At 45.9% G+C, this 19,249-nt stretch overlaps 1 protein-coding gene across 2 annotated transcripts in view; it reads left to right on the forward strand.

The window, feature by feature from the left end:
• LOC119396069 (uncharacterized) overlaps window positions 1–19,249 on the forward strand; it is a 189,906-nt gene that overhangs the window by 162,506 nt on the left and 8,151 nt on the right. For both annotated transcript variants that reach the window (XM_037663142.2, XM_037663152.2), the window contains exon 20: window positions 8,364–8,476. In XM_037663142.2, the coding sequence (XP_037519070.1) occupies window positions 8,364–8,476 (113 nt within the window). The remainder of the gene's footprint in view (window positions 1–8,363; window positions 8,477–19,249) is intronic.

Below are 19,249 nucleotides of genomic sequence, written 5' to 3' on the forward strand. Positions count from 1 at the left end.
TCCATATTCCTTGCTTGCTGGTGCTTTTCATGACCAAGTAGGACTACACAATAGGGCATTTCAAGACTGCCTAGTCGTTTTCTGACCTCAGAAGTAGAGGTGAAAAGCAAGGTTGCGCACAAAGAAGGGGAAGAAAAGAAAGGCAAAAGGGGGCTGTGATGCTGTAAGTGCCTTGAAGCATGTCGCAGGCAATGCCTCTGAAGCAGTGTATGCTCAGGATGAACACATGAATAATGATGCATCACACCTGAGCACACGCATAAAAAAGAAAGATGGTGACTGAAGCTGGAAGCACCGTGACCACTATTGGAGGAAAAAAAAGAAGCAAGAGTGCTCAATGTCATGATGTGCACTGACGAGTGGATGTAGCTTCTTGCCCCCTTGTCATCCCCCCTCCCCTCCCCTTGGGTAGCTTTCAGTGTGGCAGCATTCCACAGTGGCCGCGATAACTATGCAACTCACAATGCTCAAATCAGCCAATGGCTGTGAACTTTGAGTTTATGGTGCGGTCATTTGGGTTTATGGCCTCATTTGTCAAGAGAAGAGCAGCTGACTAAGAATTAATTGTACTTTACAGGCTGCGTGCTGCACTATAATGTTTGGCTCACGCGTTGTCAGGAGCCTCTACTACCGACTGATTGGCAGCGCTTTCTGACCATGCTGAAAAAGTGTTCCAGGGCCCCTTTAAGAAAAAAAAAAAATGTCGTCCTTCTACATTTCTTGTTGTAGCTCTAAATCCTGCACTTAATGCGGCTCCACTACCGTGAAACCTGAGGAAGTGCATCAGGCCCGTAGCTAGGAATTTTTTTCGGAGGGTGGGGGCACTTGCTGAAAACCTTAACTATTTGAGAAAAACACCTGTATTTATTTTTTTTTTTTTGTAAAAACACGTACTTCACCAAAATTTCAAGGGAGGGAGGGGGGCTAGCCCCCCCCCAGCTACGGGCCTGAAGTGCATAAGCGATTCCCTTGGCAATTGCATGCTTGCCACCGCCTCAGCAATCGTGCGCTTTCCGAGGCGGTGGTGCCCTCTCTTGCACGGCACGGGTCTCAAGCAGGATGTTTCAGAAGCGTTTTTCGCATTTTTATGTAAATTATTGCAATTAATTCTTGGTGATTTCTGTAGTTTGCCGTAAAATCCTGAGCAAGCACCCTCTTCCCTTTTTTGGAGGATTTGAAATATGCGCCAATGGCTGAGCAAGTGCCCCCTCCTTTCCTCCCACCATTTTCACTGTTTCATTCACTGTTTTTATTCGCCCGACGAGAGCGAATAACGACAGTGAATGAATGCGTATTCAGTAAAGCATCTTACTGAATGCGCTTGTGGCTCTTCCGCCACCATCTTGAATTTTGATCCGTAACGGAGCAAGGTCTCCCCCCCCCCCCCCCCTCCGAATCTTGTCAGATTATCTTTCACCGCAGGGGGGACGCTTGCTTGGGATTTTACGGTATACTGTTTTAGATCTTTTTAGTTTATTGTGCACTGGTTTTCAGCATTGTTAGCCTTGTTTTAGGCATGTATTGACCACTGCGTCACCATGCGACATGAGACGGTGGATGGGCGACAAGCCACGGCCCTAGAGTGCTATGCACTTAAAAATAACTGTAAGAGCAAAATTGTACATGCGACTGACACTGTCTTTATTTCTGACACTGCACTGCTTTGCTTGCCTACATCACAAGAAGCTGCGATCTATCGCCACAGTAGCTTCACGTTAAAACATTACTTAATTTCTTTCATATTGATGGCACTAGTGCACTTGATTTTTTTCATACACGAGGTTCATCTTATGCTCCGGACGACATGGTAAACGGATTTTGTTGGGCTCTGCTCAGTGAAATCCACAGTAGTCGACTGTGCCCATTCCACTATACATTCCAGAGCAGAGTTGAGATTGAGCATAAACGCCTGCAGCTTATTTGGACATGCTTTTCTCACTTTTAAATTGTCAACAATGTTTGGCATCTTGTGCAGCAGTGATAATTTGATAAATGCAGTGATACCATTTTTGCGCCAACTGCGCCAAAGTGCGCCAAATTGTATTTACTGCGCCATCCTGATAATATCGACGAAAATTGTGCCAAACTGCACCAGAGTCTCGGGTTTGGGGGCGTCTATCACCGGCAGTCGCACCGCCGGCGCATCAATTAAACATGTGCAGCTTGATCTTGGGGCCATCAAAGTTACAACTATGAACCAAGAATTATTCCACTGAATAAACAGTGCTCGCGCATGCGTGACGAGTAAGCCATGATGCCATGCACGGTGCCGACGCAGCGGCTTGACAGCAAAACGCGCTCTCCGTTGAGGCTTGTGACGTCTAGGCCAATCAGCAGCGTGAAAGTATGGCGGCGCGGCGGACGTCATCTGTTTCAGAAACGCTGCTGGTAGCTCGTTTCAAGCGTCGCACGGCATGTAATGAAAGCAATGTTCAGTAATAACTACACGCGCGCTGCTAAAATATCTGTCACTTCTGTTTCTGGACGTCGTGGAATGAAACCTGCGATCACTAGCAATAGATATATGGAACAATATTGAAGAGCACGTACATGAACGGTGGGAACGCATTGACACTTTTCCTCTGATATACTTTATCCATGGATCTTCATCCAGAAGAACTTTTTCGTAATTCCTTCCACCAGCACATCCGGGTTTGTAATCACTCTGCGGTAAATACGCCTTAAAAGGCTCTTCCTTTTCGAGCTCGTGAGTGCTAGGGTTCAGATTCGAATTTTTCGCTTGCTTTTTTTTAAAGAAAGTCACAGTTTCACTGCAAGGGTCAAGCAATGAATGCGACAGCAAGTATCCGATCTCGCGTAACTCTCCAAAACGCTGGTGTAAGAGAATACGGCCGCTCTAGGGAGAGATGCTCTTTCGGCACCAGCGATTGCGACCGCACTCTTAGAATCAAAGTACAAAGTTGCTGCTCTAGTGACCCCCCCCCCCTTCCACCTCGCGTCTTTTCATGCACATTCAAGACTGGCGGGGAGTTTCCTCTCTGCCTCGGCGGCAGGCCTCAAGCACGGGGTGATGTTATCGCATGCGCCCTCCAAGCAACGAAGATGGGCCGGCTGGTTTGACCTCTGCTTCAGCCACGTTCGTCGGCCCTGCTTGCGCACTTTTACTCGCGGTAGAACATACCATGCGCGGGGGGATGCTATCAATTTGGACTTTATACGGGACATGACGGCAAAAACCCGTCGAGAGTGTCTATATAATTGCTATCACAATAAAATGTCATCTCATTAATAAAAACATGCCTGCTGGTCGGAGCAGCTGCAATTGCATTTTAATATGCGCAGCTGTCAGTAGCGGGCCCGTCGCTGATGGCCCACTGTGAAGCGGCTACGCCATGTTACACGTCCGCCCCTCGCTTTCCTAGGGTCAATAGCTGACGGTTGAAAACACTTAGCTTCGCTTAAGGGGGGACATGGCTTGTGGAGACCAAAAAATCATCAAAGAAAAAAGTGTTTTTTAAATTATATTATTGACATCTACAGCTATTATTTCGCATGTAAAGCCTAAGAGAAGTCTTATAAGATCACTATTTCATCTGCAGTTTAGATCTGTGCAACGAGTACGAGCTGAAAGTTAAATGTTTTTGGGTCATTTATTTAGCTTGTCGGAGTGATATCTCATGATCTAGAAGAGCTAGAGCTGTAATTACTTTTTTAACATAAAGCCCAAGCTGTGTATCACAAAGTGCTGAGAGCAGAATTCTAATTTTCTGTTCATAGATTTTTTTAAATTGATTTTGTTTTTTCTTTACGGTAGTCATAGTACAAGCATTGAATTTCGATCATCTGCAGAATGACTAGTTATGATCCGATCTGAAAACTGTTTGCAGCGTTGCACTTATTGCATATAGTAGTATCTAGCTATCTGATAATATTCACTTTCTGCTGAACGGCTTTTTTCCTATTGTCTCCGGAAACAATAGAGAGGCAGCTTTGTGTATCTCGTAAACCAGTTTGCTTACAAGAAAAATTATTGTATATTTGAAATCAGCATGAAAAACCAAACAAGTCTATTTAACCCCTTCAGGGTTTTCGCCGTACATGTACGGCAGAAGCTTCCTGGTACCAAAAGGTTTTCGTCGTACATGTATGGCATAGCGTTTATTTTTAAAACGCGCGCCTTTTTCGATAATTTCTCTTGTTCGGCCTGTGCTTCCGCACTTCGAGAATACGTGGAATTTTCTTCATGCGCCGATGTCTCAACGTTGTTTTTTTTTTCGCTTCCCAAAACGGCGCGCCGCCTATCGCTTGCCCATCCGAGCGCGTTCGCGGTGCAGCTGGTTTATAGTGCGCGCCTTTTTCGATGATTTCTCTTGCTTGGCATGTGCTGCCACGCTTCGGGAATACGTGGAATTTTTTTCATGCGCCGATGTCTCTCCTTTGTTGCTTTTTTTATGCTTCGCAAAATGGCGCGCCGCGCGCCGGCTATCGCTTGCGCAACCGAGAGCGCCCGCGGCGCGGTTTGGTTTCAAACGCGCGCCTTCTCCCATTTCTCTTGCTTGGAATGTGCTACCACGCTTCGGGAATGCGTGTAATTTTTTTAATGCGCCAATGTCTCTTCGTCTTTTTTTTTTTCTTTCCAAAGAGGCGCGGCGGCTTGTAGTCTCGCATCAGAACGCGCGCACGCGGTCCGGCTCGTTTCGGTTTCGTCCTTCGGGTGGTTTTCGCTTCTTGCGCCTGCAAAGCTGATGGCTGTTTGGTTTCTAATCTCTCAACGGGTGACCGCTTGTTACTCTCTCATTTATTGCACCCCGGCGCGCGATTACATCTGTTTCCATGCGGAGCTAAATTACACAAACGACGCCGCCGTGATTGCGTTTCCTGTTTCGGGGTCTCGGAAAAACTAACTACGTCTGGATGGCGATAAGACGAAGTATTACTGTAGCTTCTTCACTCGTTTTGCTTTCCGGACTGGCGCAGAACCATAGTTTTCTTCCGTGCGCTCACTGACGCAGTTCGCTTACGCTATCGAAGCGTGCACCGGTTGCGCTGCTGCCGGTGAGTCGAGCAGCGATTCTTCCGATGCGGACTATTCCCCAATTGCCGAAATCTGATTTATTGGATTTCAGTTCGTCAGACGAGGATTTTTTGACGAGTTCAGACTCCGATGACGATCAAGGAGCGACATCTGAAATGCGTGCGCGGGGAGCCATGCTTCAAAGACTATCATACGCTGAAAAGTTTTTAGTGTTAGAGCACGAGCGTTTTTAATCGGAAACGTACTCTGGTGCGCTTATTTTTGTATGTTTGTGAGCTATGTTTAAGACAATGCATAATTTTTATTCATAAAAAACTGTAACGGTTTTTTTTTTAGGATTCTGCTTGATTTTACTACGAATAAACCATATGTATGTAATAACAAAACTGATTTTTTTGTCACTTTACGGTCACGAAAAAAAATTTTAGACAATTTTTTTCTTAAATAGAATCGTCTGAAGAATTTATTTCAGCAATAAAAAAATTACACATTTTTGGACTGGATTTCACGAAAAAATTCGACCCTCAAAGCTTTAATTTCATCAGGTTTGGACTTAAGATACAGAAAATATCTCCACACACCATGTCCCCCCTTAAGGGCGAAGCAGTGAATGCGATACCAACAAATTGTACTTTTATACAAAGTAAGTCTATACAGTGAAACCTCAGTGATACGAATCTCATGGGACCACCAGAAATATTCGTAGCATCCGAAATTCGTATGACCAGAAAGCACGGAAAATTAGCATGCGACAAAAGAAGGCTGGCGTACATTTTCATTTATTGTTTTTCAGGGTCCCAGCAATGTCAGGAAGAACCCTGAATGATTGTCAGTTAAGTTTTTAGATGTTGGCACTTATACCAGCACTTGTAAATATACTGGCCGTAGGTGCGTATTTATTAATGAACCAGGTGCGTTGTGACCCGTGATAGCAGTAGCCCCTTCCAAATTTTAGTATGCTTTTTTTTTATGACACCGGAGTACTGCAGCGAAAGTAACAAAAGAAGCGCTTTGACACGATGGATCAAGGCTGCAAAATTACAGAACCGTGGTCCTGTGTTATGATTTTACTATCGCGGAGTTGTTGGGGATGTTTTTTGGGAGATTTACGGCTGTGCCCGCACAAGTGCGACCTCAACGGTCGCGCATGTTGACGTTGTGAGGCCCGACTTCTTCGTCAAGACCGTCCTCGCCTTCTTTCGGTCCTCGTCCACCTTTCATAGGATGTCTGATGCACGAGGCAGGCACGTGTAAACACAGTACAATGACAGCAGCCCGCGTCGACGCGTTAGAAAAAAAAAAAAGCATGCCGCTAATATCCTCTGTAATCTAAACGCGAAGGCACACCGAGGCCCATAAGAGCCTCAAAGATTCACGCACACAATGCATTGCGCACACAAGCATCGCTTGCCATGACGCATCTCTGAAGGTTTATTCTGACGGTAAGAAAAGTGTTTTTCTTTCACCGTGATTCTGATGATTTGGTGGTGCGGCACGCATGCCCACGCTTGCATTCCCGCGCTCGCACATGCTTGGCACGTCTTGCGCGACAACGCGGACAACACCTCTTCGTACCTGGGCTGTAGCGTACGTTCGTATCAAACGTCGCTGGGCGAAAATCGGGTCGCAACAACCGTACTCCATTACATTAGGCCAATGGGTCTTGGCCGGGACTAACGAAAAATTCGTATCACCCCAAAATTCGTACGAGCTGTGATTGTATCACCCAGGTTTCACTGTATGCAGCTCACGATGCTCAAATCAGCCAGTGGCCATGTACTTTGGGTTTATGGCCTCATTTATCGAGAGAAGACTGAGCAATTTCTAGTCGACTTCAAGAATTAAATGTCAATTCCAGGCCCCATGATACGCTGTAATGTTTGGCTCACGTGTTCTCATGCGTGTCGACTGCCGATCGGCAGCGTTTTCTGACCAAGCTGAAAGAGTGTTGCAGGGCCCCCTTAAAGTGTAACATTTTATTAACACGAAGACTATAGATCTGTGGCATGAGCTTTACACTTTGATAACCATATACAGTAAACGCTTGTTAATTCGAACTCAAAGGGTACTACAAAATTGTTTGAATTAAGCGGAGTTGAATTAGAGGTTGGGCGCTAGAATGAACGGACGGACATCGCGCCACACTGCGTGAGCAGAACCCAAAGAAACTACCTCTGGACTCATTATCACGAATTAGGTGATACTACACGTTTGTGGCAGGATTTCGTCAATTAGGTTCATCGTGCTCTAACAGCAAACAGAATTAATCGATCAGACAGTGATACACCGGAAACAAGCACAGACATGCATTCATGTGAGAAGTTAGCCTTAATGTGAAATATATGATGCTATTTATGCTCCAAAGCACATCTGTTTATATGGCAGAGTTAACGCAATCAAAATGAAAAGTAATCAGTAATTTGCATCTGCTTGCGTTTGTTCTGTCACGACTCCATGAGCATCGCTTGCAGCTTGCTCGAGAGCTCCAGCTCATCGTCCGAATTCTCATCTACTGAGAAATGCTGCTGTTTCGTTGCTTTTGCATCTCTGCTAAATTTAGTTTGGTTTGATTTTGCAACACATTGTGATCACTCTGGGCTGACTTCTGCGAGGAGCGATGAAAGCCAGGGGGCTCCCAGTTCTAATTAACCGTTGTGAATACTGACGCGCTTGAATTATCGGGAGTTTTCCTCCATAGAAATGCACAGGCCTGTGCCGGGACCAGGGCGTCAGTTCGAATTAACTGTAAGTTCGAATTAACGAGCATTTACTGTAATTGTATTTAGAGTGTTATTTCATAACGTACAATTTTATTGGTCCAGTATTCTGTTTATTCACTTGTGTCAAAAAAGAAAAGAAAAGCTGAAGAGGTTATGCCTCAACCTGCAGCTGCATGATACCCTTATTTTTGCATAATCAAGTGAAATAATGAGTGCTATGGAGAGCATTTTCTCCATAATATTTGCAACAAATTGAGATATTTATGTAGCTCTTCATAAGAGTACATAATAATTATTCAGCTGCCTGAATGTAAATGCAATGTGTTTCTCCAGTGTACTCCAGTATGTGAAATTAGCTGCTCCAGGGTGCTCCCATATGCAAAACTCCTGCTCCAATGTGCTCCAGAATGAAAATTTTTCTGATCCAGGGATTGCGCCAAATCAGAAATCCTTGGTAGCATCACTGAATGTGTCATCATTACCCTTGCAGCCTGAATTCTTTTGTGCAATTTTATGCAATCCTTTAACGTTTAGAATCTAGTTTACTATGCCGGTAAATAAGCTACACTTATACAAAAAGCATTGCATTTAAAAGTGTTCACAGCAACAGTGTGACTGTTTTGCCTTCTATTGTTACTTTCTTGTAGGGTGAAGTTGCGCTTGGAGATCCTGAACAGCCAAATCACCAGTGAGAAGGTTGATCGCTTGGCCAGTATTGAAGATACCATTGAAAGGCTGAAGAAGCTTATCTTGGCTGAAGGTGAGAGCCAAATCTATTCTCATCAATGGCTGCCAGGTGTGATGGCTTTGTCAGCTCCCCACAAGAAGTGTAGCTTGGCAGGTGTTGCAGCATTGTAAAGGATAAGATTCCAAGCATGTGAAAATGAAGATTCTTGTTTATCGCATCTGTGCTTGTGCTTGTGCTTACTCTTTATGACTTGGTCACGACCTGGAGGAATTTTAATGTTTAGGAACCTGGCCGTTGTAAAGCTATTTCCTTACATTAATGAGTGTTTTTAGGGGTGGTTTTGTGATATATGCTGTTAAATAGCTGTTGTAGTTTCATTGCACATATGTGTTCATGGTGTCAGAAGTTCAGTTAATTAAACTAAGCTCAGACCACTTATAACGTAACCGCTTACAGTGCAGTACCGGCTATAATGCGGTTTTTTCTGACTCCCGTTTACCCTCCCATAGAACTCCATGTATACGCAGACCGCTTATTGTGCAGTCCCCCGAGACGAAAGACCGGTTATAATGCGGCTGCCGGAACGTTCTCAGAGATGCGAGGGAGCGAGCGTGCTTCTCAGCGGAGATGCGCCGGCGGGGGAGAGAGCGGCGACGGCGTTACGAAGGAGGAGGGGACGCGGAACGAACGAACAAGGAGCGGGGGGGAGAAAAAAAAAAGGGATGGCAGTGGGAGGTAGCAGCCCAACGCGCGTGCGTGGTGTGAGGAGGGGGAGCGGTTGCGTGGCCGACGGAGAAGAAGCCTTTGCCCCCTTCGGCCGCTTGACATGCGCGCTCCGCTACGTACGGGCACCCGCGTCCGCATCAAGAGCGCGTTACCGCTGTTTGTCTCCGTCGGGAAAATAGTTGCTTCGTCGTAGAGCGCAGATATCGCGCGTGCAACCTCGATTCCCCCGCAAGTAACAATGCTTTGAGACGCGATTGAGCTTTCGCCTTTGCCACCAACAGGCGGACTTACAATGTTTGAAAGACTTTTTTCAGGATAGTTGCCGCGGCTGTTCTCCCTACCGCGAACCGAACTTCGTTTCACGCGTGATGCCCTCGGCTCGCGAGTGCGATCTCTTCTACGCCCGATCTCCATGTTGTCTAGGGCAAGCTTCTCGCGACGGCATGCCAAGTCGCAACGCGCACGCTAGGCCTAACAAGCGCTAGCTGCCATGTTGGCGGCCGCGGACTACAGAAGTTGCGGTTTGGTGCCGAGTCAATGAAACATTTTGCAGTTGTTGCATTTAGAAGGGGTGACTTACATCCTTAACGAAAACGCGGGCGTGCGTGTGAAACGCTCGAGCGGTGGTTTGCGGTGTCGCCACCGTTTTCGTCATCGCGCACGCGCAGTATGTTACCGCGGCGACTTCCCGGGACGGCGCATTTTTTCCGCGTTCGTTATGTCGGCACCGCAGGTCCGCGGATGCTAACCGTTCAACATTTTCAAATGTATGCAGATGCAACCTTACGTCCCAGTCGCATGCCTCGATAGTCGGAATCGCGCGCCTGCCTGTTGGTCATGATTTGCACACGTGCAACCTTTCAAAAATGTTGATTTGGTTATAGTGCGGTACCGCTTATAGTGCGGACATTCGCGACTCCGGCGACTTACGTTATAAGCGGTCTATGCTGTACTGATAAGAACTGCACTATCTGTAGAAGAGACGCTTTATTACCCAAAATGATGTGCATAGCTCTTCAAAAATCAATTAACTAAAATTAGCTTCAACTAACTACAGCTCAGACCACTTATAATGCAAGACTGACTATAGCATGGTCTTCTCCGAGTCTCTATGGACTGCGAACTCGTCCGGAAAAACGAGTTCATCTTTTTTTTACTTCACGCATGTGGTCAAATCACCACAGCCACGTCTGAAACAGCTCTGAGGGCCTGCCAGTGCACTTATCAGGCATTTCCAAAAGCATAATTAATGTGTGGTAGATTGAAGTCTCCACTCAGTATAAACCTGGTGTTCCCATTTACGTGGCTGCTAACTAAACTTTAAATACCGTACTAGTGAAGCCACAATAGAATTTTTTACTATAATGGCAAGCCCCACCCCTTATGAGTCCCTGTCCCATCTAAATACTTTGTAGCCTTCAGGCACCGTGTAGTTACTGGTGACACCATTGTATAGCCATGTTTTAGTTTTTAGTTATGGCCACCACATGTGGACTTCACAAAAGCAAAACATATTCAAGGTTGCTTGCCTTATTCGCAATGCTTTTGGCATCAAATAGGAGAAGGCAGAGCTATTCCTTTGATGACAGAAATGGTGTTTGTGGCATGTTAGTAGTTGACGTCCCTTTTATTCCTGCACACTTAGCATGAGTGCCTCAGCAGCCCTAGAAGCGTCCCTCTGTTGCCTGTTATCACTGCAGTTTTCATACAAGTATTGTTCATCACTATTGACGTCACACACAAATAATTTTAATCTTATTATGTACCAACTTGACATGAGCACTATTAACCTTATCTGAAGTGGCACTTTTCCATAGTTTGTGTCTTATTTCAGGTATTTCTCAGGTGTAGTCATGACTAATGGTTATATAGATGTTTGGAATTCCACACCAAGGATTTCTTTAAAGAGGTTATCTATTACAGTTTTCTTCAACTCAAGAGCTAAAGCCCCTTCGCTTTCAGGAATACCAAGAGCCAAAAGATTACTGTGTCAGCTCCAGCTTTCGTACTCTGCAAACTTTTTAGCTTGCTCTTGTAAAATATGTTTTATAGGTGGATACACGTGGAGCCGATCATCTCTGGCTAGTTGCGTGCAGCGCGTTGCCTACTCGGCTCATGCCGTCACTGCTTGCTGTATACCATGTGGGCGTGTTTGTCTGCTTGATGGCACAGACTGATTGGGTGGTGTCGGAGCCATTGAGATAAAAAAAAAAGTGCTTGGAACAGGGGGTGTCGCTGGTGCCAACGTTTCAACAAGTGGGCTTGTCTTCTTCAAGGCAGCTCCTTGAAGGAAAAACTAAACGTTTGCTCCACCGACACCTCCTATTCAAGGATTTTTCATCTCTTCAAGCCTCCATCTTCTCGTGAACTTCTGCCTTGGTCGGAGCCATTTTGTATTACATGATGAACGAATGAGATAGTGTAGCAGCATATCGGGCCTAACACACCAAGCAACATACACTAGAAGAGCGGGACTCGGGAGTAGCGGTTGGTCAGGCCTATCTCACGAAACAACTGACAATGCAAATGTCCATCAGTGGCCTGGCTTGTCCTGCAGTTCGGCCGTAATGGAGAGTCCGTGAACACTGGACTGAACTGGACACTGAAACACTGGACTAAATCCAGAATACAGCAGCCATTTCTTGCAGCTAGCGAAAGCATAGCCTTCGAGATTGGCAATTGTAACTTGGGTTTGAAACCAGCTATCCAGCCCCAGCCGCCGCACCTTTTTGGTGCTGGCAACTCCATAAATGCTCCGCATAAATGGTCCGCGACTGCATATGAATACATGTGATTGTTTCCGTTAGCCTAAAAGAAAATGGCTCAGCGCATTTTATGCACCAAAACAACCACATGCAGTGTTGTGCATTATATTTGACGAAGATATAGTGTGTACGTTAAGTTTTCTACACTTGCAGTTTGCCTGGGATGGGTAATTTTGCAATTAATAACTTCCTTTATTTGGAAAGCATGTAAAAAGATTTCTCAGGCGGGTGCCCGCTAGGCACTTTATTAAGCGCCATCCACGAAACCTATGAACAGTGCTCCCGGTATCCAGGCGCATAGCCAGAAATTTTTTCAGGGGGGGGGGGGTTCAACCATACTTTATGTATGTTCGTGCATGCATTTGTATGTGTGTATGTATACGTGCGCAAGCGAAATTGAAAATTTTCTAGGAGGGGGGGGTTATCTCATATTTTTAATCAGCTTGTTATATGTGATGCTGTAAAGAACAGTGGTGGTCTGCTCAATGTCAAAATAATGAAGGTGGCGGTCCCACTCCAGTGTAGTTCCGTTCTGAGCCACCAGAAGACGCCACCAAGTCATGTCCAGAGTGGGCTCATGACGAGAATCTCAGAGCTGGAGAATGCATTGGCGACAGAGCGACAGAAGAAGAAGGCCATGGGAGAAAGGCTCAGGTCAGCCGAGGAGGGCCTGTCGAAGGTCATCAAAGGGAACAAAGAAGACGCAGGTGACGGTGGAAGCATTAGGGTGACGACCCCCCGTGGGGGAGAGGCGAAGAGGACATCAGGCATGACAAAGGCAGGTACAGTGGTCACAGGGCCCAGCTTCCGAGAAGTAGTTTTGAGGGAGGGAAGGGACAAAGTGGCAGCCGTGACTCACGCTAGTCACCAAACCAGCAGCCAGGTACAGTTTACAGAAGGAATGTCTCAGCAGGTCATTATTGCCGCTGACTCAAATTTAGTCCGATGCGCAGAGGCAATCAAAGGGTGAAAAGCGATAAGAGAGTTTCGATAGGGACGTTCCCAGGACATACGCTGGGGACAGTCAGGAGGCAAGCGAGGGAAAGCAGCTAAAGCTCACAGATGTAACCTCATGGTAATTGCGGGAGGGCTAAATGACGTGTTGAATAAAGAATCGTCAGGACTACCGACGACCATGGTGAAAGGGGTCGATGACATGCGCGCCATGTTCCCCCCAGGTGCAAATTGTAGTATGCACAGTACCGGAAGTACCAGTGCACAACCGCAACTTGCAAAGAGCGGTTGTCGACGCAAAAAAAGAGATATGGCGAGTTAGTTGAGAGAAAAGTTTCGAGGTAGTGGATATAAACAAGGAGGTGCACAGGTGGGGCGGTTTCCAAAGAGGCAGAATTCACTTCGATAAGAGGCTTGGTCATGAGGTGGGCTGGCGACTGGCAGGACACGCAGTAGCTTTTTTTGGGGGTGCACGCGGGCCCTTCGGAGTCCGGGGTAGCTAGTATAACAGTGAAAACAACCAGGACTCTTTGACAGGTAGTAATGCGAAAAACCAGAAAAAAGGTAAAAGAAAAAGGGAGAAGGCGCGTGTTGCAATTAGTTACATAAACATGTAGGGTGGCAGAAAAAAGGCAAAATGGTTAGAGATTGAGGAGCAGTTAAACAAAGAAAAGATCGGCATTTATGCAGTTACAGAAACACACCTTAGAGACTTGGAAGAGCCACCACATATTGAAAATTATGTTTGGGAAGGGTGCAACAGGATCGTATCAGAAAGGAAAGGTGGGGGGTGTGGGAATGCTAATTCACCATGGTGCCAAATGGGTTAGAGTGAAACAGACGTGTTCAGAGCACCTCTGGGTTTTGGGCACAGTAGGTGGAAAGAAAACGTGGCTAGGGGTTGCCTACTAGTGGATGGGAAATAACTGTAGAGAAAAGGATCAGGAGTTAGTGGATTGCATGAGTGCGGATATTAAGGAATTTGGTAATGGGGCCGAAATCATCCTTCTAGGAGACATGAATGCCCACGTACATAACCTTGACGGATATGCAGACACCAGTGGGAAGTTATTACTAGATCTCTGCGAGCAATATAGTCTGGAGATAGTTAACACGGGGCCTTAATGTGATGGCCAGATCACGTGGGAAGTCCAAAACAAACAATCAAGTATTGATTATTGTCTCATGTCTGAAGTAATTTATCTCAAATTGAGAGAAATGAGAATAGACGAGGAAGGGATTAAAAGCTTGGGTAGTGATCATAAACGAATAACATTACAAATGGGATATAAAACTGGAAATAAAAGCATGGAATCAAAGTCTGGCACATTGTATTTAAATGACAAACAAATAATAAATATAGCCACAAGAGTCGAGGAAGAAGTAGGCGAAATACCGGGCAAGGACTGGGAGTATAGTGAGCTGTTACACCTAATGACGAAAGAGATAGGGAGAGAGAAGAAAACTATTTGCTGGAAAGGAAAGAGGAAGCCAAAAAATTGGTGGAACAAGGAAATCCGGGAGGCGATCGAGAAGCGGCGTGAAGCATCACGGGAGCATAGAATGTCAAAAAAAGGAGAAGCGACTGCAGGACGAAGTCAACGAAATATGCGAAATATATTTAGAGAAAAAATCCATTGTACAGAAATTGGTCGAGGCAAAAATTAAAGGTGAAAGTGAACGCTGGGTGACAGAAATTCACGAAAAAAAGGAGGCCGCACCTAGGATATTTTGGAGCCACATAAAGGCGCTAGGTAGGAAGTCTGTCACAATGCAGCAACATATTGTAGATGAAGGAGGAAATCAATTGGAAGGGTACGAAGCGCTAGGTTACATCAGAAAGGTAACAGCCGATTCGTTTAAAAAGAGCGTCCAGGGGATTTCCCCGGTGAGTAAAAGTGTGGCGGAGAGAGCAACCGAAGAAGAGCTAGTACTGGAGAATTTCAACTGGAAAAAGGCCGAAGGAAAAATTCCAAAGCGCACTGCCGCTGGTTTAGATGGGATTCGCATTAGCCTCATTAAAGAACTAGGACATAACACTAAAGAAGCACTGCTGAAAGCCGTAGAAAAATGCTTAAAGGACAGGCAAATACCGGACAGTTGGCGAAAAAGTACCGTATTTACTCGAATCTAGGCCGGCCCCGATTCTAAGCCGACCCCTGAAATTTGCAAGGCCAGAAAAGAAAAAAAACCTATTCATTGTACACGAATCTAAGCCGACCCCCCCACTTTCGCACATCGCTTTTTCGAAAAAAACATCGGCTTAGATTCGAGTAAATACGGTAGAATGAACTTAATCTATAAAGGCAAGGGAGAAAAGGACAAGATTCGCTCGTATGGACCACTAACCATTATATCAGTACTATACAGGTTGGCGATGCAAGCAGTAAAAATGAAAATAGAAACGTGGGCAGAACATAACGATATTTTGGGAGAACTCCAGAATGGATTTCGAGTCGACAGGCGATTAGACGATAACCTGTTTGTTCTCACTCAGTGTATAGAAATATCTAAAATAGAAAATAGGCACTTGTATGTGGCTTTTCTAGACATCACTGGAGCGTACGACAACGTTAATCAAGAAATTTTGTGGGATATATTGAAAGAAATGGGCACAGGCGACGACTGTATACAGCTTTTGAGGGAGATATACCGAGAAAATAGTTTGCATAGAATGGGAAGGAGTTTGTAGCAAAGAGAACATTGATATTAGCAGGGGGCTGAGACAGGGATGTCCTTTGTCCCCGCTGTTATTCATGCTGTACATGGTGAATATGGAAAAAGCGCTAGAAGGTAGCAACATTGGTTTTAATCTGTCACACAAACAGGGCGACATGATGATTGAGCAGAAGCTTCCAAGATTATTTTATGCTGATGATATTGTCTTATTTGCAGACAGTCGAGATGATGTACAGCAGCTGGCGGATATATGCGGAAGGGAAGGTAAAGCTCTAGGACTAGGATTTAGTGTAACAAAATGTGGATTGATGGTATTCAATGATCCTTGTGATCAGGCGGTGTCAATACAGGGCCAAGAAATACCGAGGGTGAGCGAATACAAGTACCTCGGGAGTATGTATAAATGAGGGTGACAGGTACATGGAGGTACAGGAAAAAGCCTCGGCAGCAAAAAGAAAGAGGAATGCTACAATAATGAAGCACAGAGCCTCGTGGGGATACAATAGGTACGAGGTGCTTCGAGGTCTGTGGAAAGGTGTAATGGTTCCAGGGCTTCCTTTTCGGAACTCAGTGGTGTGCATTTAGGGCATAAGTGCAATCGGATGGATATAAATCAAAGGACTGTGGGACGCCTCGCGTTGGATGCTCACGGGAAGACAATAAATGAGGCTGTAAAGGGCGATATGGGATGGGCAGGTTTTGAGGCGAGGGAAGCTCAGAGTAAAATAAGGTTCGAAGAAAGGCTAAGGAATATGAAGGAGAGTGGGTGGGCAGAGAACGTGTTCCGTTATTTGTATAGGAAGAGCGTGGACACACAGTGGAGAAAAAGAACTAGAAGGCTCACTAGTAAATATATGGCTGGTAGTGTAAGCAATGTGTCAACAAAGAGCTTTAACCCATATATGCGGAAACTCAGAAAAAATGACAAAACAAATATTTTTTTTTTCACAAAAAATGTTCTTCTACCCTCAAAAGAAAGCACAAGTTCTTTATTTACTGCCAGGTAAACGCAACACTGTTTTTCAAGCCGTCCTGTGAATATAGGACATTGGGCATTGGGGTGCTATGTGCGGGTGTGGTAAGCCTTGAAACATTTCACGTGCACACCGACATTGCACTTCCTCTCCATGACGTATTTCATACAAAGCATGTGTTTGCCCGGAGAAAGCGGTCGGCATTTCAAGTGCACTTCTTCCTCCCCATGGCGTCGTTCTCACAAAGCACGCGTTTGCCTGGAGAAAGCGGTCGGCACATGGCAGCATGAAAAGCAAGCAATGCCTAGGCGTGCACACGTTGAGAATGAGGCCTGCTTGATGTGCTGTAGGTGGCGCTAGTCATCAGCTTAAGAAATAGCTATGTTGGAATGCATCAAAAAAAAGCGTCCTCTATGTAGGACACTGGGCATATATAAGTTAAGCGAAAGTCAGAGGCGGAGAGGATTTGCTGCACGGCAGCTATGGAGAAAAAAATGCCAGGCTTGCGCGGAAAGCGCAGCACAGTCATAGCGAAAGCTGGAAGAGCGGCATTTCTAGAGCCCGTTGTAAACTCATTTGGGGCTACTAATACCTAGTACAATAGCAAGATACCCACTACTCCATGATTCATAATTTTTGTGAAGTTGGGAAGCACTGACTACGCCACTATACGTCACTTTGGGAAGAAGCAAGGTACCTGCTTCACATCTGTAGGGCATTCTTATGTGCACTTTATTGATGCGACGACTGATGGATGGATGGATGAATAACTTTATTGAGGTCCTTCGTTGTGCACGATTAGCGCGCACCGGAAGACAACTGATGACGGTGAAGAATTACGGCTCAGTCCAGTGTAATGGGTTGGAAGCTTTAAACGACCAACTAGTTGCGCAATTCGCATTGTGTGACGCCCGGTTGCTAGTATTTCTCTCCCACCACGCTCTATAGCATACGTTAACGTGAGAAAGAGAGAGGGGGGGGGGAGAGAACTTGAGACCCGGAGGAAATGGATCATGGGGGCCTTATGGGCATCCTTGGCAACCAACACAAGTGCACTTGGGAGGAACCCACTACGCTATAAATCATCATAATTTTTTTTGAAGAAGTGAAGCAGCAACTATGATGTTATTCGTCATCCTGCGGAGAACCGTGGTACCCGCCAAACACCTGTAAGGCCTTATGTGCAGTTTGTGGATGCTGTGCCAGATGACGATGAAGAATTATAGCAAAGTGCTTTGTAATGGGTTGGAAGCATTCAACAACCCACTCGTTACGCAATTCGTATTGTGTGAAACCTGGTTACAGGATTCGCGTTGTGTGACGCCTGGTAGTTATTTTACACTTCTACCATGCTATATTGCATATGTTAATGCAGTTCCTTCCCGACATGAAGCCTCTATGGGGTCCTTTTCCGAAGCAGTTTCAAGTACCGGCATGGCTCTGGGGTAGAACACTGGGCTCCCACGCAGAGGGCCCAGGTTCGAATCCTGTTCCATCCTGGACATTTTTTCTTATTTATTTTTTTCTTATTTCGTGCCATAGCGGTTACGGACACCGGCGCCGGCGGACAACTACGGCGCCAAGAACGGCCGGTGAAAAGATCTCATAACAGCTTTCGCTGTAAAAACCGGCTTTGAGTAACTACCGAAAGGGTAAAAATGAAATAAGGAGGGAGGCATTTTACGATAATTCAATGGGAAGCGCATTACTGTTTGAAGCGAGATCGGGTTGCCTTAGAACGGGTAGTTATAAAGCGAGATTCAGTAAAGAAGAAGAACAATGCACGTGCTGCGGGGAAGATCAGGAAACGGCGGAGCATGTTCTGATTGAATGTGGAGACATCCACCCAGGTGTACGTTTGGGCACGAGCCTACATGACGCCTTGGGTTTTAGAGACAATGAAAAGCTGAACACACCCGCGATTGAAATAAGTAAGAGACGGTTAGAGTATTGGTGGCAGAAAATTAGAAAGGACAAAAATAAAAATAGGAAAAAAAATGAGGAGTCTGCCGTCAAGGGCAGAGAACTGGGCTGAGAATTTACGTTTTTTCCCCCCTGTAGTAAGATATGTTTTATCGAAGTAGAGGCATTGGGCCATTTAAAAGAAAAAGGAAAAAGATTTTTTTGTTGAGCTTGGTGGCACACTTGTCACCGCCTCGTTATAAAGGGGATGCTCATAGCATCCATCCATGGAAAAAAGGGAGGAAAATGCGCTCTCCGCTTGTCGCAGCATGCGATGGCGAAGAGCCTGTCCCTGCTGCAACTAATCCATCCTTTTCAGTTGCGCCGTTGCTTCCACAATCTGCTCTGAGGCGTTTCAAATGTGCGACGCCCCCCCCCCCCCTCCCCCCGCTCCCAACAAACAAACAAAAAAAGCGCGGCCCAGAGAGCCTTTGTACTCCCGTGCAACTGTCCACAGGGGTGGAAGCGCTGCGCCATTTGCGCCACGCTGCGCCAATCCGCTTCTGCTGCGCCATCCTGCTCCAAAACGCATTATTGCGCCGAAACTGCTCCCAAGCGGTCTTTGGTGCACGGCCTCCGAGATAGGCTCCAGTGCGCTTCCGGAACCGATCACCGAGGCTACGTTTGGTGCCTTTATGTGCCGCTGTCATCCGTGTCATGGCACGCCTATGCGAGCTTATATCATCATCACATCACTTGGCGCGCTCTCGTGACGTTGTCGAAGGCACAAAAGAGCTAGCGAGCCTGTACAGGAGCTAGCTACAAGAAAGTGAGTTGTGCGGCCA

Source organism: Rhipicephalus sanguineus, chromosome 1 (assembly GCF_013339695.2).
Source record: "Rhipicephalus sanguineus isolate Rsan-2018 chromosome 1, BIME_Rsan_1.4, whole genome shotgun sequence".
NCBI classification, from domain to species: domain Eukaryota; kingdom Metazoa; phylum Arthropoda; class Arachnida; order Ixodida; family Ixodidae; genus Rhipicephalus; species Rhipicephalus sanguineus.